General features: G+C 42.7%; 1 protein-coding gene across 4 annotated transcripts in view; it reads left to right on the top strand.

Moving 5' to 3' along the window:
- FANCA (FA complementation group A) overlaps positions 1-20752 on the top strand; it is a 1007136-nt gene that overhangs the window by 63692 nt on the left and 922692 nt on the right. The window contains exon 1 of one of the 4 annotated variants that reach the window (XM_085637705.1): positions 9577-9661. The exons of 2 other annotated variants lie outside the window; for them this stretch is intronic. In XM_085637705.1, the coding sequence (XP_085493831.1) occupies positions 9643-9661 (19 nt within the window). In that variant the 5' untranslated portion in view covers positions 9577-9642. Of the gene's footprint in view, positions 1-9576; positions 9662-9844; positions 10009-20752 lie in introns of those variants that run through there. One more of the 4 variants, XM_085637703.1, reaches the window with a different exon arrangement.

The raw sequence follows: 20752 nt of genomic DNA on the forward strand, positions 1-20752 counted from the left end.
AGAGATAATGAGCAGTCCATGTAACTCTCCGATCATGGGTTTAAAAATGCCAAATGGTACCTTTAGGATAGTACAGGATTTGAGAAAAGTGAATAAAATTGTTGTTCCTTGCTGTCTCATTGTGCCAAACCCTTCAGTAATTTTATATCAGATTCCCCATGATGCAGAATGGTACACAGTCATTGACTTGTGTCCTGCTTTCTTTTCTTTTCTATTCCATTGCACCCTGATAGCCAACAAATTTTTACGTTCCGGTTCGGCAAGCATATTTTGGCATGGTGCCGTATCCCTCAAGGGTATACAGAGGGTCCTTCTATATTTAATCAGATTCTAAAGAAGTCACTGGAAGATTTAAAAATGCCAGACAGTTCAGTGCTTGTTCAATATATCGATGACCTATTAGTGGCATCGAAGACGCGAGAAACATGTGTGGTTGACACAGTTGCACTGTTAAATCATTTGGCAGATGGAGGACTTAAAGTATCACCATCAAAATTGCAGTTTTGTCAGAAAGAAGTACAATACTTAGGTCATAAGATTGAAAAGGGCTTGAGAAAAGTAACAATGGACAGAATCAAAATCATTAAAGGAATGAGAGCCCCAGTGACACAGAGAGAAGTCAGAATGTTTCTTGGAATGGTGGGATACTGTCGTCAGTGCATCAGCAATTTCTTGCTGATTGCAAAACTACTAGTACGACTGACAAAAAGTGATGTGAAAGATCCACTTGAGTTGAATAAGGAAGTGATGAAATATTTTAGACAATTGAGAGACAGCTTGTGTGAAGCACCGGCTCTTGGGATGCCTGATTATGAAAAAGAATTTGAGCTTTATTGCAGTGAGAGAGATGGATGTGCTCTTTCCGTATTAGTGCAGGGACATGGAAGATTGAGATGACCGATTGCTTATTTTTCAGCTGTACTAGATCCAGTAGCTGTAGCATTGCCTGGATGTTTGAAAGCAGTAGCTGCTACCTGTAAAAGTCTGGAACAAAGTGAAGGAATTGTAATGGGATACCCTGTGAGAGTGTTTGTTCCCCATGATGTGGCGATCCTTTTGACAAGAAGTAAAACACAGTTCATGACGCACAGTCGTCTAACTAAGTATGAAAAGGTGATTTTGGGTGCTACAAATGTGAGTCTTGTAAGATGCACTAATGTGAACCCATCGACATTACTACCTGATGCTGTGAATGCAGAAGTGAAAGATGAAGTTGATCATGTTTTTTTGGAAGTGCTTAATTTTTGTACCAAACCACGTCCGCACATAAAAGATGTGCCTCTGAAAGAGAGTGACTATGTAATGTTTGTGGATGGTTCATGCCTAAGAACTGGAGAAGGGATTTTGAGTGCTGCATATGCTGTGTGCACTGTAGTGACTGTGTTGGAAGCATCTTGTTTGAGAGGAATACGATTTACTCAAGTTGCTGAGTTGTTTGCACTGATTAGAGCATGCAAGTTGGGAAAGGATTTGCAAGTCACTGTGGTTACTGACAGCCAGTATGGGTTTGGAGTGGTGCATGATTTTGGGCAAATTTGGTCCCAAAGAGGTTTCTTGACATCAAGTGGAACTCCAATTAGAAAAGCAGAAATAGTTGGAAAATTACTTGAGGCGATACAGCTGCCTAAACAGATCACTGTTATAAAATGTAGCGCACACAGAAAGCGAACCGATTACGTGTCAGCAGGCAATGAATTTGCCAATGATCTAGCGCAGTACTGTGCACAAAATAAGACTTTATTAAATCGTAACAGGGAAAAGGAAATGGATTTATGTCCCTTGCTTTTTATTAACACCGTAAGTACATGGGATGAAATGAGACAATTACAGGAAGAGGCAGGGGAAGAGGAGAAGAAACAGTGGATAAAATCAGGATGTACACAAAGAGAAGTAGACAGAGTTTGGGTTTACAGAGATGGAAGACCAGTAATGCCTGATAGCATGATCTCTAGAATGGCACGGATGTACCATGGGCAGGCCCACATAGGCAGGGATGCCATGATTAGACTTTGTAAACAGACCTGGTATAATGCAAAGTTTCAGCTTATAGCAGAGAGCCTTTGTCAGAGAGGTCTCATATGCTAGCAATGTAATCCAGAAAGGAAAACTGTGGTGAGCTTGGGAACCATAGGACGGGAGGGAGGACCTTTCACTCGAATGCAGCTTGATTTCATTGAAATGCCCTCATGCAACAGGCTAAGATATGTACTGGTGATTGTCTGTCTGTTTTCTCGTTGGGTTGAGGCATACCCGACCAGAAGGAATGATGGAGTTACTGTCGCAAAACTCCTACTAAGAAAGTTCATTCCTAGGTTTGGTTTCCCAGTAACAATTGAACAGATAGAGGAACACATTTCCAGACTGAAGTTATAAAATTGATTTGTGAAGCATTGAATGTACAACAAAAACTGCATTGTGCCAACCTACCAGAGGCTTCTGGAGTGGTGGAACAAATGAATGGCACCATAAAGAACAGATTGGGGAAAATGTGTTTGGCCACAGGTCTAAAATAGCCAGATGTCTTGCCTCTGGTTCTGATGAGCATTAGATAAATTCCTGATAGGAAAACTGGTCTGAGCCCCCATGAAATTATCATGGGTAGAGCAATGAGACATGTTTTCATTCCTGTCAACAAACTGCTGCAAATATGTTATGACTTCATCTTGGATTATTGCAAAGGATTGGCTGATATGGTACATGCTGTGTTTCATCAGGTTGGACAGGATGCGACCTCTCTTGAAAAGAAGCCAGCTCATGACTTGAGTCCTGGAGATTGGGTCCGCACAAAAGTACACAGAAGAAGAAATTGTCTGGTTCCATGCTGGGGAAGACCATGACAAGTGATTCAGACTACAACAACTGCTGTGAAGTGTGCAGGGGTGAAGAACTGGATTCATACCAGTCACACTCTTCGAGTCCCGAATCCGGAAGATCAATCTGAAGAGGACCAACGAGAAGTGTCGAATACCAGTTCAGAATCAGAAGAAACGAGAACAAGACAAAACCCAGAAGCAAGAGAAAAAGGTCTTAGTCAAATTACTGGACTAGAAAATATACCACTAAGAAGACGACTTGAAATTTCTGATACCAGCTCGGAATCTAAGACAGAACCAGTAGAAATACAAGAAAGAATAAATCATGATACTGGAAAAACTGAACACGTAATCTTTGGAAAAGAAATCCCGAGTACAAGCACAAGAGAAATTCTCCCCGAAATCATAGAGATAGAAGGTGAGGAATTAGATACAGAGAGTGAGGGTGAATTAATTGCGGAAGAACCCCGAGGAGGTGTAGGGACACAACACACACAGGTAGAAAAAGGGTCAGATAGTCAGCAGGAAGATTGCGTGGAAGAAACACGAGGAGGGATAGATACAGACAGTGAACCTGAAATCTTGAGGCTAAAATCCAAAGAAGGTGAAATCCAGACGGAGACAGAATCAGAAGAAAGTGAAGCAGAAAGTAAAGGTGGAAGAATTTTGAGGAAAAGAGCTTGGAAAACTGAGCGAGAAGGGAAAGGATCTAAATTGAAAAGGCCTTTGAAAGAAGATATTTGGCCCAACAAAATCAAGAGGTTGAGATACCGACTAACCAGAATAAAGTCCGATAATGCTGAACAAGTGAATGAAGTGTCTAGCCAAGAGAAACAAAAGGACACGGAACAGAAGCACTTGCAAAGCACAAAGAGGATAAAGAAACCAAACCCGAAGTACAAGTCACCGGAATGGACATATGTGGCACTTCCTGATATACAAGAGGAAGCTGATAGCCAAGAAAGTCTAAGAGTGAGTGTGCAAGAGGTGGATAAAGGAGAAGAAGATTCGGAAATCCTGAGAGTTATCTTGTCTGACACTAGAGAAGAAACGGATGATCAGGAAATTCTGAACAGAGACTGTGAATCTAAGGATAAGGACGATTCAGACATGAATTGAGTATCAAAAAAGAAATCGAAAGGAATTAAAAGCTGGACAAGACATATGACCAGAAAAGAACCAAGTAGGCAACTGAAGCCTTAGACAAAGGTAAATTGTTGAAGAAAAGAGGCTAAGTCAAAAGAAACTGCTCATTACCGAAATGGCAAACAATGAAAATAGAAATCCATCATGTTGATTTCTCCGGAGATGGCGTAAAATGTGTTTTTGTTGTTCAGGATTATTAATGCTTGTGTAGCTTATATTAGCAATAACAATTTCATTTAGAATAACATTTGAAGATATAGGTGGACACACAGTAAATGGAACTAATGATGCAAAGGCTGATGACAATCATGTCACAAAATTGGTAGATAGAACAGAATTTCACAAAGATAAGTCCATAAATAAGTTTTCTAACAATGTTTTTTCAAAGTTATTGTATGACTTTGTAAAAACCATGGATGTTAGAGACTGCTATGTATGCATGCAGTTACCTGCATCTGTATCAGAAGGTGTCACTTATCATCACCTTCCTATGACATATGGGATAACTTGTAGTGTCTTAGCCAGTCTGTCTTATAAAACAGGAACATTAGAATACTATTACACTGATATAGATAATATTTTATCACAGATTCCTGTAGTTCCTGAACTAAACAAGGTGATTCCTGGTAAAACACTAGGTGAATTTTTCCTGGAAACAAGAGAATTATCTTTAGAAGAAGTGTTTAAGAATAACCTTACTTGTAGTTTAAGAAAAGAAGAGAAAACTTTCCTGACTATGGTAGAGGAGAGAAGAATTAAAATGCAAAAGAAGGTGTCTGGGGAAAAGATGGAAACAACATTTTGGGATGTTGGGAAGGAAAATCATTTAAAGGGAGAGACAAACCCTGCAATGGCTTTAGATTGGCCCCAGAAAGGGAAGTTATGCATAAGTAGAGATAATACTGTATATGATAATTATTTTGTAGGTGCAAGTGAGTGCCATGACTTACACAAAATCATGGGAGGTTGGGCATTTAAAGGAGGACAAGATCCGGTATTCCCTGGAATATATTACATATGTGGGAACAGAGCTTATTATAGGTTGCCGGACCATTGGTATGGGACTTGTTACTTAGGCCTGGTCTTTCCAAAAATATTTCATGTGGAAAGGGGAGATGACGAATTGCACGAAATAGGTAGACAGCTAACACGTAAAAGGAGGGAGAGTTGGTCAGAAATTATTGGGGATATCTTTGGAGCACTGATACCAGCAGTTGGAATATCTCTGAATGCACATTAAATTAGAAAATGATCTACAGTTGTGGATCGTTTATCAGCAAGCACAGCTGGAGGGCTCTTAATGGTAAATACCGAAATGGTTGCCATGAGAGCTATGGCAATGCAAAATCGACTTGCTCTTGACATTATATTAGCAAAAGAGGGAGGAGTCTGTGGAATGCTGAAAGTACAACATTGCTGTACTTGTATTCCTGACGAAAGTCAGAACCTAAAGAAATATATTAAGAATATAACTGAATTGCATGAAGAAACTGTTCCAATGGAGGTTGAAGGTGTATGGGAGAAACTTGGTAAGGGTTTTTCCACTATCAAGAACTTATAAACAACATTAGGTAGCTCCTTTGTGGGGAAAATACTGATATCTGTGACTTTTGTGATTATTTTAGTATTAATATTAAGATTAGGATGTTTGTGCATAAAAGAAGAAAATTACAAAACAAGTTAAAAAGAGAAAACAAGAAAGAGAAAGAAATAAGAGAAAGAGAGATAGAAGTAATAGAATTACAAGAATTACAAGAAAATATGTACAAGAAAACAAAAGAGAACAGTATGGAGAAAACTATGATTTAAACTAACAAATGCAAGTGGAACTGAATAAAACCATTTCCGTGGATAAATTAGTGAGTAGTGGTGATGTTTAAAAATCACCAAAGGAGGGATGGAGCAGGTAAAGCAAAATTTTGTATACCTCCTCTAATTTGCATGAAATTAATTACGTAATCATTCTAAAATTAATTTACAATAACATGTTTGTAGTGAATTTATTAATCAATCTTTGCACCTTGATAAACACAAAATACACGTGGGACTAAATTGCTAATTGCATGGCAGAACAATTAATTAATTAACTATGGTACGCAAACTAACCTTAGATTGTGTTGAAATAGTAAAATTGCATGATTTGTGTTGCTTTGTGATCGTTTGTGCTTTAGAAGTCATCAAATGGTAAGTATTATTGCTTTAAATGTTGCTACAGCTAGGAAAATACAAATATATAATGGAATTAGTGTGGGTTTAAACATTGGCATCTTAATTTCTATATTTTAATTACTGTTATGTCTATTTTTGCTTAAGTTGGCATTCGGGCCTACTAGGCCACAGTACTGAAGATGGCGTTCTCTGAAGCAGATGCCACCATGTGAGCGCGATGATTTCTGCGCATGCCCAGATGGCTCTGGAGAACACCTAGTGACCTGAACTCCTGACACCGTGTTCCCTGTCAAGGACAGTATTTGAGGATTTGACCACAAGCCAATAGATGACTATGTCGGAACAGCGGAAAGGACAATAAAGAACCCATGGAATAAGATACATTTGCTGCTCTCGCCTGAGAATTTGAGTAACTTTTCCAATTTGTGCCTTCCTATGCCAAGTTACCAGGAAGAACCAGTTTATACTGGGAAAAAATGACATGAACTGATAATAACCCTGAACTGTCTAATCAGAACACTTTCTCTGCCCCTAAAAGTTGCTATGTTCATATGATGTAAGGGGAAAAAGGGTATAAAAATGGGCCCTCCTCTGTCATTGGGGGGTATATTTTTTGGGGGTTTGTTTCGGTCGTTTGTGGCGTTGGTTTGCATTGGGCTTGTTGGTGTTTGGGAGAAGAGATTGATGTGAATAATATAATTTGCCTGATGGTTTGATCCCTCGGTGTGGGTCAGACAGCCTGTCCAGGGAGTTTGACTTGAGAATGCGGAGAACTTTCTGTTTGATCTGGAGCCATCGTCGCTTGCTAATTGGTCTTGACTAACTGCAATTTTTATATTCATGTCTAATTCCTAAATGTTTGATTCTCTTTAATAAAACAAAAAATTTGAGATTATGAGCTGTAGTTAATAAATGCAAACGTAAGAAATGTTATAAATAATTAGATAAACAACAATTGAAATAATAAGAATGAGTTTGTGATTCTTTAAAATTTATGATGAGATTAAATGATTTCTAGACTTTATTTGTGTTTAGCTGGTTCTAATTCACCATTAACCAGTCCAACTAATTAGTCCATCGACCAAATAGTGGAGTGCCTTGATGTAAAATCAGGATTCTGAGATGTATATAGAATGTGTATATAGTGTAAGAACAAATTAATCCTGACAGGTAATAAGGTACCCACATGTCCAGCGATTTTTTCTCCAGTGTACAGATCTGAGTGAGTTTGGCTGAATGACGAGCGTGTTGGTGTTATGGGCCCCACCAATGAATGAGTGTATGAATGAGCAGTTGTGAATAAGGGTCTGTGACATAAGGAGAATGCCGCTGGCAGCATCCCACGCAGGGGGACATTAGCAGGTCAGCCCTCTAGTGGCCACCCGTCGGAGCCCCCCCCCCCCCCTTGTTCCTCCTCTCTCGTGAGGCCGCGCCTTGGGAGGGGAGGCCCCAATCAATGGCCCTCCAGGGGGAGGCGGGCCACTGGGCTGGGCGGGGCCAGGCCTATTTATGCCTCCCGCCTCCGTAGATCGCCCTCTGCTTCTCTCGTGGCCGCGCGAGATAACAGCGTCGCCGTCGTCGTCGTCGCGAGAGTTAAAGCTGCCTGGGTCGTGGTGCTGGTCCCCGGGATCGCTGTCTGGAACGCTCGTTGCTGAGACTGGTGAGTGCAGGCCCTGCCCTGCCCGGGCATTTCATGGGTCCTCACAGCAGTCCTGGCGCTGTCCGGGCGGCGGCCCGGAATCGGGGGCAGAATGGAGGGGATAGTTCCCCCCGACCTTCTCAGAGCAGGCGATCTTTTCCCTGTACCCCAGATTTGGGGGCGACCAGCGTCAAGGGTCCGAGCGAGCCCCCCGCCCCCACTCCGGATCACTTTAAGGGCCAGTGGCGCATACTTCGACCACTGCGGCCATCGCCCACGTGGGCTTAGGCTTGAGTGGTCCGTTCGCGTAAGGGGCGGGGGAGTGGTCATGGCCTACGTTGCCCTTGTGGGACAGGGTCCAGTTCCCAGCAGCCTGACCGACCCGTGTTCCCAGGCCACAACAGTCCGCTTTTCCCGGGAGGGGGCCGCGCGGGCCCTCCCACGTTCTAGGATCCATGTCGGCGGAGGAGCATTTGCCCTGCTCTCGTTGCCCCCTCCCCTGGCCGGGGTTGGCCTAGGCAACAGGGGTGGGGGGCTAAGGGTGGAAGGATGTGGCCGTGTGGGCTCTAATGTGGGTGTGTGCGGGGGGGAGGGGGGAAACAGTCCGGTTTCCTACTCTACGTTTCCAACCGGGTGGCTGGGTGCGAGGAGAGCCGGCCCCGGTATCCCCTTCACAGCGCTCACCTCCGACACACGGTCTGCCCCACAAGGACCCGGTCCGAGTGGAGGCCGTGCTTTGCTGCGGCCCGGGCGTGAGCTGGCATGTGTCAATGGGAATAGCTAGTCTAATGGGTAAACAGCGCCGGGCCTTCCTGCACCGCGTGCGTGCTGGCTCGTAAGGCGGGCAGAGCAGCGAGGGGCTGCTTGCCCTGGATCGCCCGTAAGATAACCCACTCTATCGTCATACTTATGTTGTATGAAATAAACCTGCAGCAGTTCTTCACCCATAACGAATGTGTCAGTGTAATCCTTGGGTGACGTCTGTGCATGCGTGTTGAGTGGAGCGGATGACGGTGTGGTCACTATATGTAAATCTTGTCCTCCGCGCTGCATCAAGAGCAACACAACCTGAACACCTGGCAGAACTATGGCAGGTATTTCCTGCTCTGTAAATATGTAATATATAATTGTCCAAGCCTAATCGCTGTTAAAATTCAATCCTGAGTGAATTTGCAATTTGTATATATATATATATATAACTCTAACCACTAGTATATGCAGTAGACCTTTGTACTTACTACCATTCCTATGTGATTTTAGAGTTTATCTGTTTGTATCTCTTCCTTGAGTGACTTTACAACTTGTACATTTGAAATGTTTCCCTCCTTTCACTCTATGTACATTTGCAATTTTTTTCTGTTTATATTTCTTATGTGACTCATGTGATCCAAAGTCCTTATGTGACACAACTGGTTCTTTTGTACAGCGCTCTGACACCTTTGGGTAATGTTGGCGCTATATAAAATCGCATTAAATAAATAAAAATAAAAGCAAAGAACTTGCTTAATTCAGAACTATTCATAAATAGAAGGTGGTTCGGAGCGGGAAACATCGAGGTGAATTAGCCAATCAGGATTGACGCACAGCCAAAATTGTAGCCAGTAGAACGAGAGAACCTGTGCTCGAGGAGGAGTATAAGCGTCTCGTGGCTTTGTGTTGTGGAGACTGGCTTCTTTAGTAGAATAAACACTAAAAAAGGACAATAAATGTTTCGTCTTTAGCTGTATCCTTAGCCAATAGCAGGGTCCTCCGTGTCGGACTAGTGTTCCAAAGCCTTGGTTATATAGAGCTGCCTTGCAACCCCCTCCATTGAAAAATTGATTTTGTGATAGACTCTTAGAAACGAATCGTTATTTTCGAGAGCGGCATAAGGCAATGGTGCTCGAACATAAAGGTAATACAATATTGTATTGTGAATTTTAATTTGCTATTAAAATTGAGTAAAACATAAAAGCTTGTTTGTTGATTTCTTTGTTGTCCAGTGTTCTTGCTTAATTCTTTTAGCAAAAGTTCTCTAATCTCCAGTTTCAGAGTGACTCCGCTACCATTACGCATTTGATGGCTGTCTTTCTTCTGTGTCTATGCCCGCCACGGGTGTTTTGGAATGACTGACTGTATTCGCTCTCACGTTTAGCGGGTACATCTGTGCTACTTTCCAGAAAGTTAAACCCGAACAGGGCATGTCTGGGCTAATGGAACCTGCTGTGAGGGAGCAGCGAAAATCGTTGTCTGAGCTACTGGGTGGGTTTTTAATTCACGGAATGTCATGAGATCCTGTTGTGTATGTATATTGAGAAAATGCTGTCTATAATATTGAGACAGAGGAGCGCCTGGCCCTGTTCTCTCCTTCGTTTGCTTCTTCCACCCTCACAACCCTGCCTGTGTTTTTCATTGTTTGCATACCCCCGCCCCCGAAGCCGTTTAAGAGCTTCTGCTCATGCCCCATCCCACTATGCTTTTGTATTTTTATGATCCCCGACGCTTCTTGTAGCTCTCCTGCCTGGCAGCTTTCACTTTACCCATCTGACGTGCTGCTCCAGTCCATTTCTCTTTCACGGTCTCTTCCTCTGCCTCTCTCTGACAGTTGCTCTTCAGTCCTGAGTACTGGCACTATTTATCTTTTCAGTTGCTACAGCCCTTCCCAGGGCACAAGTCCTAAAAAAAGAAGTGAAGAGACTACCTAGTTAGGCAGTATGCAAGTGACATCACGGCGCGCGACATAATGCACCACATCACAGCGCACGCATCACAGCACACAGCACACATCACACATGGCTTCACAGGAATTGACATCATAGAAAGTGGCATCACAAGCCACGACTTTACAGGAAGTGGCATCACAAGAAGTGACATCAGATCTAAAGCCCCCACATATATGTTTAGCAGTTCTATCGTGTAGGTTTGAGCGCATTGCGAGGATAATAGCACAGTGAGCTATGGAAAATATGTGAATTCTACACCTTGCAATCCCCCCAGTTTTATGTAACACATCCTGTACATTCATTTACAAACTTATATAATGTATTGTACATGTAATATGCGCATGTTGATGTAAAGTGCTCTGACACCCTGCATTGGGATGAGAAGGGCTATACAAGAAAAAATAGTGGTACTTAAATTATTTCAACGCCTCCAGGTGCAGTAAGCTCTAGATAAATTCAATTTGCTGTGTGTAAATACTGGGAAAGACCACCACATCTGACATTCTCACAGTGCATGCATAGCTCCTAAACCGGGACTGAACAAAGTGAAAAGCTGCATTTAAGTATGTGTGAAGTGCTAACCTTTGTTTCCCCTTTGCTTCATTTGCATCTATGCGTGAGGCTCCCGACTGCTCCCAGCCAAGAAACTCACAAAAGTCGGCCTTTGTTATGGGCCCAGCAGGAGTCTTAAATAAGAAAGTCTCGTCCCCACCTGCACGTTGTTGCTTGTTGCAGATGGAAAGCAGACAACATGCAGGCGCTGCTGAAAGTGTCCCGGTGTTTGGAAATTACACCGGGACGAGATCAGCACATTATTCAGTGGGGCCCAAATTCTTGGCAGGGTGGACGGCGTTCACCCTGTGAAAATAGTGGGTGTACCCCCGACTCGTGCCCTGGCCCTTCGTCTCTCGGTGACTCTCGCTGCTCAATTGCACTCCGGTGGGATTTTGTTGCACTAGAGACTGGACATCTCTCTGTCCCTCCCCCATATCCTTTCTCCCCTAGGTTACCACATGACTCCATGTCATCAACATACATGCCAACATTTTAGGACAGGGACGTGGGAGATTTAAAATAAAAAATCAGGAGAACGAAAATTCCCCATTGACTTCTATTGTAGAAAATGCAATTTCAGGCGGAAACAGCTAAAATAAATCAATTTTTGGCTTGAAAAATCGGTAGTCTCACGCCTGACTCGTGTCTATTGGCATATAATCATCAAGCACCTCTTGATCCAATATTGGGCTTTCCTTTTGATAATCTCTATTCTCACAAAGTTAGTCCAATTGGTTCGTTTGAAAGGAACCAAGACTGCAACTCCCAGAATGCATCAGTTAACGAAAAGATCAGAGCTGAAAAATGATATCCAGTGTATGACCACCTATGTGAGTGAACCATATAGATGTGTTGGTGGTTGAGGGCCTCGAGGTTGGACAGTTAGCTTAATTTGTTAACTCCTTCATGTCAAACCATGTTTTACAGCCCTCGCAGGATGTATAGATTGAGGTAGTGTAGTATAGTCTTGGTCATTGCATCTGGTTAGGTGCCTTTAAATTTTCTGTTGTTGCAAGTTGGTCTGTAGAGCAGAAGTAAGGAGAAAGCACATTTTTTTTTTTTTAACAGAGTTTTATTTAGCGCGAACTTGACCCGAATCGGGTTTCAGAGCGCTTTACATAGCACCAGTTGCATTACATGAGGTCACATTCATTAGGTCTCGCCTACGCAGCGCGCATGCGCTGCATAGGAGGACCTTTAGCCGTCGTTCTGCTCTTTTTCGAAGCACATACTCGTGCTTGTGGCGGCATCCACCTTGCTGGAGCATGCAGGGCGCACCACAAGCACGAGTATGTGCTATGGATATTGTTGCACATTTAGTAAGACAGTGTGTGCTGCCCCCCTGCATGAGCACTACATGGTGAACACCCACCGCCGTGCAGTCCTAGGGCATGACGCAGTGATTCACTTTATTAACCACAAAAAATAGCCATAATCTTTATTCCCTTTTTCTGCTGTTTTCACTGGCCAAGTCCTTCTGTACAACACTTTGCACGTTATGGTTTTAAACACGCAAACAGCAGCAGGCATATGATATATTCATTTTACCTTCTACAATTTAAGTGGTAAACATGATTAATATGCTGGGGGGTTTGCTCCAAGCATGTGATGAGCATTGGATGATACAGTAGAAAACCATTGCATGGAGTATCATGGTACTGCTCGTCAGGCTGCAGCCCCTTTGAAATAATTTGCTGCCACTTCCTGGGACATCAGCAGCATTCAATTGCGTTAAGCTCTGACCCCATGCTGCACATGGTTTACATATGCTTTCTCACTTGCATACGGCCTGGGGTCAGCCCGTAACTTTTACTCGTCATCCAGGAATTTCCTGCAAATCCGATACCATCCCAACATGGCAACTGTGAATACAGGTTAACGTAAGCTGGAAATCTCAATAGTAGAAGTAGACATAGAAGAAAGACGCGTTTGCTCTGGCAGCCTTAGTCCTTGCTTTGGAGTCATAGAACCCGTCATTAGCAAAGGAAAGAGGACAGGGTCATGAGGCGGTGGCTTGCCTTACCACCTTAGCCAGTTAATAAACCAGCATTGGTAAAGCAATAGTTTTCCCTATGTGAATTCAATTGACGTTGTTATTTTTTTTAAATGCTGCACAGAAGATTAGCTGCTATGCAACATGGCTTAAAGTAAAAAATAGCAAGCATTGGCATAGCCAATAGGTCTCGCCTTTGGGACCTTATAAGTGTTTAGCCATGCAACACTTGATGTTGCACCAAGGATATTGTGCTGGATAACTAAACACTTATAAGGTCCCAAAGGCGAGACCTATTGGCTATGCCAATGCTCGATTTTGTTAGGCACGGGGAGATTAAGTGATTTGCCCAGAATCACAGGATGTTCAGCGTCATTGCTGAGACTCGAACCCAGTTCCCCAGATTCGAGGTCGGCTGCCCTAGCCGTTAGGCCAACTCCTCTCCCCTTTTTCCCCAATTAACAGTAAAGTATGCTTATTGATATTGAATAGATATAACATATTATCAGTATCCCCATTTACATGATTTATACCTTCATTTGCATAGTTTTCCCCCACTACTTGGGCTACCTGTTCTCCATATATTTATATATACAATGTGATACTCTGTTCTCAAACTAGTAGGTCTCCAACGTGGCTTGGATGAAATGGATTGCAAAGCTGCTAAACATTTTTAATGTTTTAAAGAGTAGGATTGTGGATTAAAGAGGAAGGAGGCAGTATATTCTATATAAATCGTTGTTTGGTCATGAAAAAATGAAATGTGTAAAAACTTTCTTATTTATGTAGAGTGCTTTATTATGACTTGAAAACGTAGCATTGTGTTAATCACTTGGTTGGTAAGGTTTTGGCCCATCGGGCAGGGGAGGGTTTACGTTCCTTTTTATAAATCAAGTGATATGCACTTGAAGCATTGAATTCACATCTTCAAGCTAAACATTCTGGAACACACTGCTTTATGTAGTAGAACAAATACTGTGTGGATTGTGTGTGTGTGCGCAAAGGGGAACATTTTGCACGTTTTGTTCCTTGGGGCCCTCAGTCACCATCCAAGCATCGGAACTAGAATTTGGACTGATAGGCACATATGCTAAAACATTGAATGCTGCGATTCACTATGGCTATCACCTGATCCATTATACAAAGGCATCGTTGAGGGAGATCCTAAAATACCACTTTTTTTAACAATGCAACCCTTGCAATGCAACAGGGGAAAACGTAAATCGAACCCCAACATAGTAACCTAGAAGACCCCTCCTTTCCCATTTTAAATTCTACTGGATTTTTTTTAACTCAGTCCAAGTCATGCGCCGTTCACAGGTGCATCCAATCCTATGTGCGAACACAGTCTCGCAGATGTGAGGTGAGTCATTCGGTGCTCACAGTGTACCTCCAGGTTTATCTGCAGAATTTTCAAATGTCTCAAGCACATAAGCTCCCTAAAGTCTTAGGAATAATGTAAATTGGCACCAAACTTCATCAAATTGATCCAGCTTGTGGTCCAGGGCGCTAAAATGTTCTCCATTCCTAGTGGATCCCGTAGTTTGTTCAACCAGGATCTGGGATTGGGTCTTAGCCCCATAAAGCGGTGAAGACTTGTACATCTGTGCTTTAATGCCAAAGCCATGTCCTCCCCTCTATGGGATCTTAAGGTCAAGGTTTGTCTGTGAAGGAGGCCAAGAAGATCATAGGAAGTGAAGTGAAGCAAGTCAGACTCAAAAATTGTATTAATGCCTGACAGAAGAACTTCAATTTGGGGCATCGCCACGGTGGATGGGCAAGGGTGCATGATCACCCACACTTCAGCTAACAGTTCTCTGACCTAGCAGGGTTCCATGCGTGTTTTTGCGCTGGGGTAGAGTACCAGTAGTGCACACTTTTCGAAATTACCTCCTTACTTACTGTGTTCTTTGCTGTTGTGTGGGCTTTGTGGAAAACATTGGGAATTCTTCCCCTGAGAGAGTGCATCCCAATTTCCCCATCTCATTCGTCTGAGGGTATCCCAGTAGAGGGGCTACTCCTGAGAAAGTTATACATGTCAGATAGAAGGTGCATGTTGGCCTTTTTGGTTACCATTGGAGGTAAGGCGTTTATTAGCATGGGATTTAATTGAAGCCTGCATGACCTAGTGCCTTATATATCAGTACCTCAACATTTTTTAAGGGACGCCATAGTTTGCCTTGATTTGTTCGAAGGATTGTATCCCCGCCATGTCATACAGGTCCGAATTCTTTTACAGTTAGCTTTCTGCCATTTAATATAGGTCTCTTCAGACATCACATGCATGAAATCTAGGTTTCATATAATCGTGGTTAGTGGTGATGAGGATGAAGTGAGACCCTTCTTGTCAGCCACGACGGGCCTAGGCCTGTATCGTGGATCTAGTGACAGGGGAGGATTAAATCCCCTCAGCCAGTTTTTTTGCATCGCCATGGTACTTTCCATATGTGGATTCCAGCGATCTACTGGTCTGTAAAGCACCAGTGCTTCTCAGATTCACTTCTGTTCCATTCCACAATATATCTAATCTGGGCTGTAAGGTAATAGTTATGATTTGGGAATCCCAGGTCTCCTATTTCTTAGGATATGTAGGTGAGTTTCCTTACTATTCGAAGCTTCTTGCTCTCGCTATAGAACTCTTCATTAGTTTCTGAAACTTATCTAGGATTTTCAGGGGGAGAAGGTTACAGTCGGAGAGTCTAGAACTCATTAAGTATTTTGGGCAAAACGGTCATCTTGAGCGCTACAATTCAGCTTATTAAAGAGAGGCCTGACATATGGCACAGCTGCAAGTCCCTTCAACTCTGGTTCAGCAGGTTAGTATAACTAAGGGATGCCTTCTTATCCAGGCAGGGGCAGATTTTAACTATTCTATTGAACTTCGTGCTTCGCCCAGAATAGTGGGAAAAGTTGTTGTAGTGTGTCCTGCGTTCTTTTCAGGGTAGAGACATTCAATATCTGCAATTTTTGGGTATTCATTTTAAAGCCGGACACTCCCCCAAATAGGTCAAGCTCGGTCTGCAAGGCTGTGATCGACCTTAGCGACTCAGGCACCTTAATTATGACTTTGTTGGCTTATAGCACCAGTTTATCTTCATGCCTGTCTATTGACAACACCCTAATCTTGCTAGAAGACCTGTTTTTCCTAGCGAAGTGTTCCAGATAAAGCGTGTATGAGAGGAGGAGGCAAGGTCACCTCTGTCTTGTACCCCTGTGTACTGCAAATGGGTCAGGAGCACGTTATTGAGCCTAACCCTGGGCGAGTCCTGAAAATAGCCACTCAACGCCCGAGCTCTGAATTTGGGGCCTAGTTCCAGGTTGCCTAGGGTCATTTGTAGGAAGGCCTAGTGTACCCGATTGAACACCTTCTCGGCATCAATACACAGACCAGTTTCCTTGTGCGGGATATTGTATCTAGGATATGTAGGATTTGTTTTGTGTGTCACTACATCTTATCTGTGGGGTGATCCCAGGCTTTTTTTGTGTGTCACTACATCTTATCTGTGGGGTGATCCCAGGCTCATCTAGGTCTATTAGCCCGTGCATGAAGTGGCTGATTTGTTACACCAGTATTCCTGTGAAGTTGAAGGAGAGGAGATTTGAAATGTATGTGACAGCAATTGGAGGGGCTTCCCATAAAATACCCAGTTCAACAGAACAATAAGAACTCAACCCCCACAACTATAACTATGACTCATCCTTCTGTAGTTCGTGGTGTCAGACGCACTCCTATCTTTAGTATCCCATGAAAGTGACCCGCTCGTGCCATCACCCAGATGATTTCTGAACAGGCCTCCCATTTTCCCCCAAACTCAAGGCCTCCTCTGCTTACAGTTCTCATGGGATGGAGGGTCTCGCCTGAGAAGCAGTTAGTATTCAGTCCCGGACTCGATCTGAGGTGTCTGGGGTTGCCTTCCCATCAGTTTAGCCTCTGGCTTTAGTTTGTCGATGATGATCCATCTCTACCGGAGAATTTCCTCCAAAAATGGCCTGTGTGCATTTTTTTTCAATGTCACCCTGGTCCATCCTTCCTGCCCACATGGGGGCAGAGTTCTCTGATGACTCGGTGTCTGTGAATTGCCTCTTCTCATTTGGGGAGTTGTCTGTGTCTAGCATTTGGTGTGCCACGGAAGGGGTGCGCACCTGGGACAACTCATTGTTCCAGGTAAAGATCAGACGGAAGGGATGCCCAATCGATATTTTATGCCTTTGTCATTTAGCAATGCCATAGCTCATCGGAGAAGTCAACACTTCAGGAGCATGGAATTGGACAAGTCCTGGGCGAGCCAACACTTCACCCCACTGACCAGGCTGTTCTCATATCATCTCCTTTTTTGTTTAAAGTGGTGGAAACGGTCCAAGATATCTTGGGGATTATCTTGCGACCCCCTTGATGTGTTCAGTCCAGTGTCTACGGCAGGAGGTGTTTGAATAGTTTTTTGACGTACCTTTCAATGTTGCATCTCGCCACGCCTCTAACTCTAATGTTGTATCTCCTGGATCTGTTTTACGGAGCTTCAAGGTGGAATTGAAGGTCTATAATCTAATCTTTGAGTTCAAATAGTTCTTGCCTGTGCAATCCCAGCTCGACCTCCTTGGTGTCCCCAGAGTCCTCCAGGATAGACACACTCTCCCCAGCTTGACCATTTTGTGCCCTAAGTCCTTCAAGTCTTTGGCAACATCCTTTTTAGGGAATGTGAAATCCTCTCATAGCTTACGGAACATGTCCTCCATAAGTGAGTGGGGCTTCCGGACCTCTTGTAAGGTCCACCTCAGCGAGGTGGCACTTGCTTTGTCCGTCTCTGGCTCGAGCCGTCCGAAGCGTCTTGCTTTTTTGTCGCTGATTTTATAAGCAAGCATTACACCGAGGTGTCTTGCTTGTTTTTATAGGTAGCCATTTTTAAGTGGGATGCCCAAACTAAGATGTCTTCTCTGCTTCAATTGTACCCTCCCATGGGCCATTACTTCGAGGACCTAAGTAGCACTGGCACACCAAGTGTTCGCTGGTGCCTCATACATGTAAGGAAGGCTAGTAAAACAGCCATAATTATAGTTTAGCCAGGGCCACTGGAATACTGTGATTTTGCTGCCATTGAGTTTTTTGCATAGTTATGAGTTTGCGTCATTTGCTACATAATCCATAATCTGCAGATATTAATTTAAAAAAATGTGTTCTAGCTCAAATCGATCAAAAGTTACTTAAAATTCAGCAACATGTTGCTGCATAGTAAAAGGCCTTTCGCATAAGCTCACTGGTCACCTTTCTGTTGCTTATTGTGATATTTTGGAATTAAACTGGTACTAATGAGGTAAAACCTATACAAAGACAGTGTTAACAAATGTAACATGCATTGGCAAGGCCAATAGGTCTTGCCAATCCTAGATTTATAGGCGTTGTCAATGTTAATGTCTTTAGGTGTTCTCAATTCTAAGGGCACATCAGCGCAGCCATGCGCACTCGGTGCCAGGTGAGGCCTGCCCTCCTAGCAGCGCCACCAGTGGAGCGTTTAATGTGCCTTCGCCCCTCTCGGGCTGGAGCACTGAAAGCAGTGCAGCAGTCACACATCGACACAGAGAAACGACATCGCCACAGCAGTTCTCCATTTATAAATGGCATCATGCAATAACTATGTCATAACAATGTAATAGCAATGTTATTTACATTAGTTGGTATAATGTAAGCAGTTGTTTTTTGTTATGCATGGAACTATGTATATGTTCCTACTGAGTATGTTTGATTCCATGATATATTTCTTGTTCCATCATGTGGCTGAGATTAATAAAAGGTTTCTAAAGGAAATATATGTTGGTAAATATAACATAGTCACTGTTGTTTCCATGCGATGGTCAGCCTTTAATTTGACTGAAATGACAATTGAAAATGAAGCTCAGAGGCATGATAAAATAATACGTCAAGGGGAGATGTGAATATAACCTCAGACTTCTGTGTATTTTATAGAGGCTTTATGTGAGTACATGTCTGAAACGTGAAACCGATGTAAAGCCTTTTTTAAGCGAGTATTTTGAAAGAAAATCAGAATTAAAAGTAATGTTGCACCTGCAAATCATTGCGTTTATTTGTACCCTGATTTGCTGGTTAGACATTTATTAATTGTGATTGCATCTAAAATGCACACCTAAGTCACGCTTCGATCACTGCAATGGAAAGTGTTTATTAAAGTATGCATCAACAAAGAAAATAATGTGATTAAAAGACTTCGTTTAAGTATTTGTTTTGCAATGAAATCAGATGCACTCAGAATTAAAAGTATTGTTGCACCAACAAATCAAAATAAAAAATAAAGGCAGTATGTTGAAAGTATTCAACTTTGATTTTCTGGTGCAACATTACATTTAATTATGAATGCGTGTGAATTACTTTTACAACATACACTTAAACAAAGGCTTTGCATTGCTTGATTTTGTTTGTAAGCACACACCCAAATAAAGTTTTAATTCATGTGGTAGAAGTGTGATTTGGCCATGTGTTTTGAAAGTCAATGAGGGGCACTCAAAATTACAAGTATATCCTACCAATGCTGGACCTGAGTGTTAACGTACACCAATCATGTGTCAAATAGCGAAACAGGCACCCTCGGAAAACAGATTCTGGCATTTGACCTCGGTCTTTGAATGCACTGCAGATATGACAAGATTTACAGGCCAAGAGCTTGGAGCAGCGAGTGAAAACATGATCGCTCATGTTAAGTGCTCTTTAACAAAGAAAAAAGTAGTTCCTGAAACGTATCCTAACATGGAAGCAGTGGAGGGATACTGTGATTGGTCCATGCTCTAGGGGAGGGCTAAACACAGGAAGATACCTGACAAATGCATATCATGGACAAATGGGGAGAAGAATATATGAGAGCGATGATGAAGACAGCAAATGAGAAGCCTGTGGGCGGGCTGAAACCCGCAAATGTTGTGTGTAGCCATGACGTAAAAGTGACAAATTAATGAAGTAATACTGTCACCATATGTGCTGCATTACTTCACATAATTCGTCTTTTTTGCAGTATAATTCATTCAACTCTGTCACATAAAATGGTCCTCCACTACCCCATAATTTCATTGTGCCTGGGTGTACCGCTCGACCTTGTGCAGTTGGTTAAGCACCAAACATAAAGCTGCTTGGGACCTAGTATTGGCTTTAACTGATGGAGTCACTTGGAGCTCCACAGTGACAAAGACAAAGATTTTATTCTTCTTGAGGAGTAATTTAAGGCTGATACTGATTTAAACACTTGTAAAAATGCTTCTAGGTCTAGTCTAATTACTGTCTGGTATCAGTGTTTGTTTTTGTGGATTTTAGCGGTGTTTTCTCAGTGGCTTCCAAACCTTTTGAAATTAGTGCTTATTCAGCTGCCTAACTCCCAAACTAGACACAAACTTTGTTTTGCAGTGTTTACAAAACATATTTGTTTTTGCTTTGATTATTATAAAGCACATACTTAATTTAAAGGAAAAGCAATACAGGGTATGTAGTGTCATCCCATTGGTAGTGGGCCCAATGCACATGTGATACACAGTCTTAAGCATAGAAAGTCTCTGTATTTGTAGGAAAGTGCCCCATTTTGTATGGTTACTCCCTAATGTTTTTCCAGATACCTGATGCTTAATTGACTGAGTGTGTTGTGGGAGCCTGCTAACCAGCCTCCAGCACCTGTGTTCTTTCCTAAAACTGTACATTTTTACCCACAATTGTCACACCTCTGGGCCACCCGTAGGTCCCTTG

This window comes from Triturus cristatus, chromosome 12, assembly GCF_964204655.1.
Source record: "Triturus cristatus chromosome 12, aTriCri1.1, whole genome shotgun sequence".
NCBI lineage: Eukaryota > Metazoa > Chordata > Amphibia > Caudata > Salamandridae > Triturus > Triturus cristatus.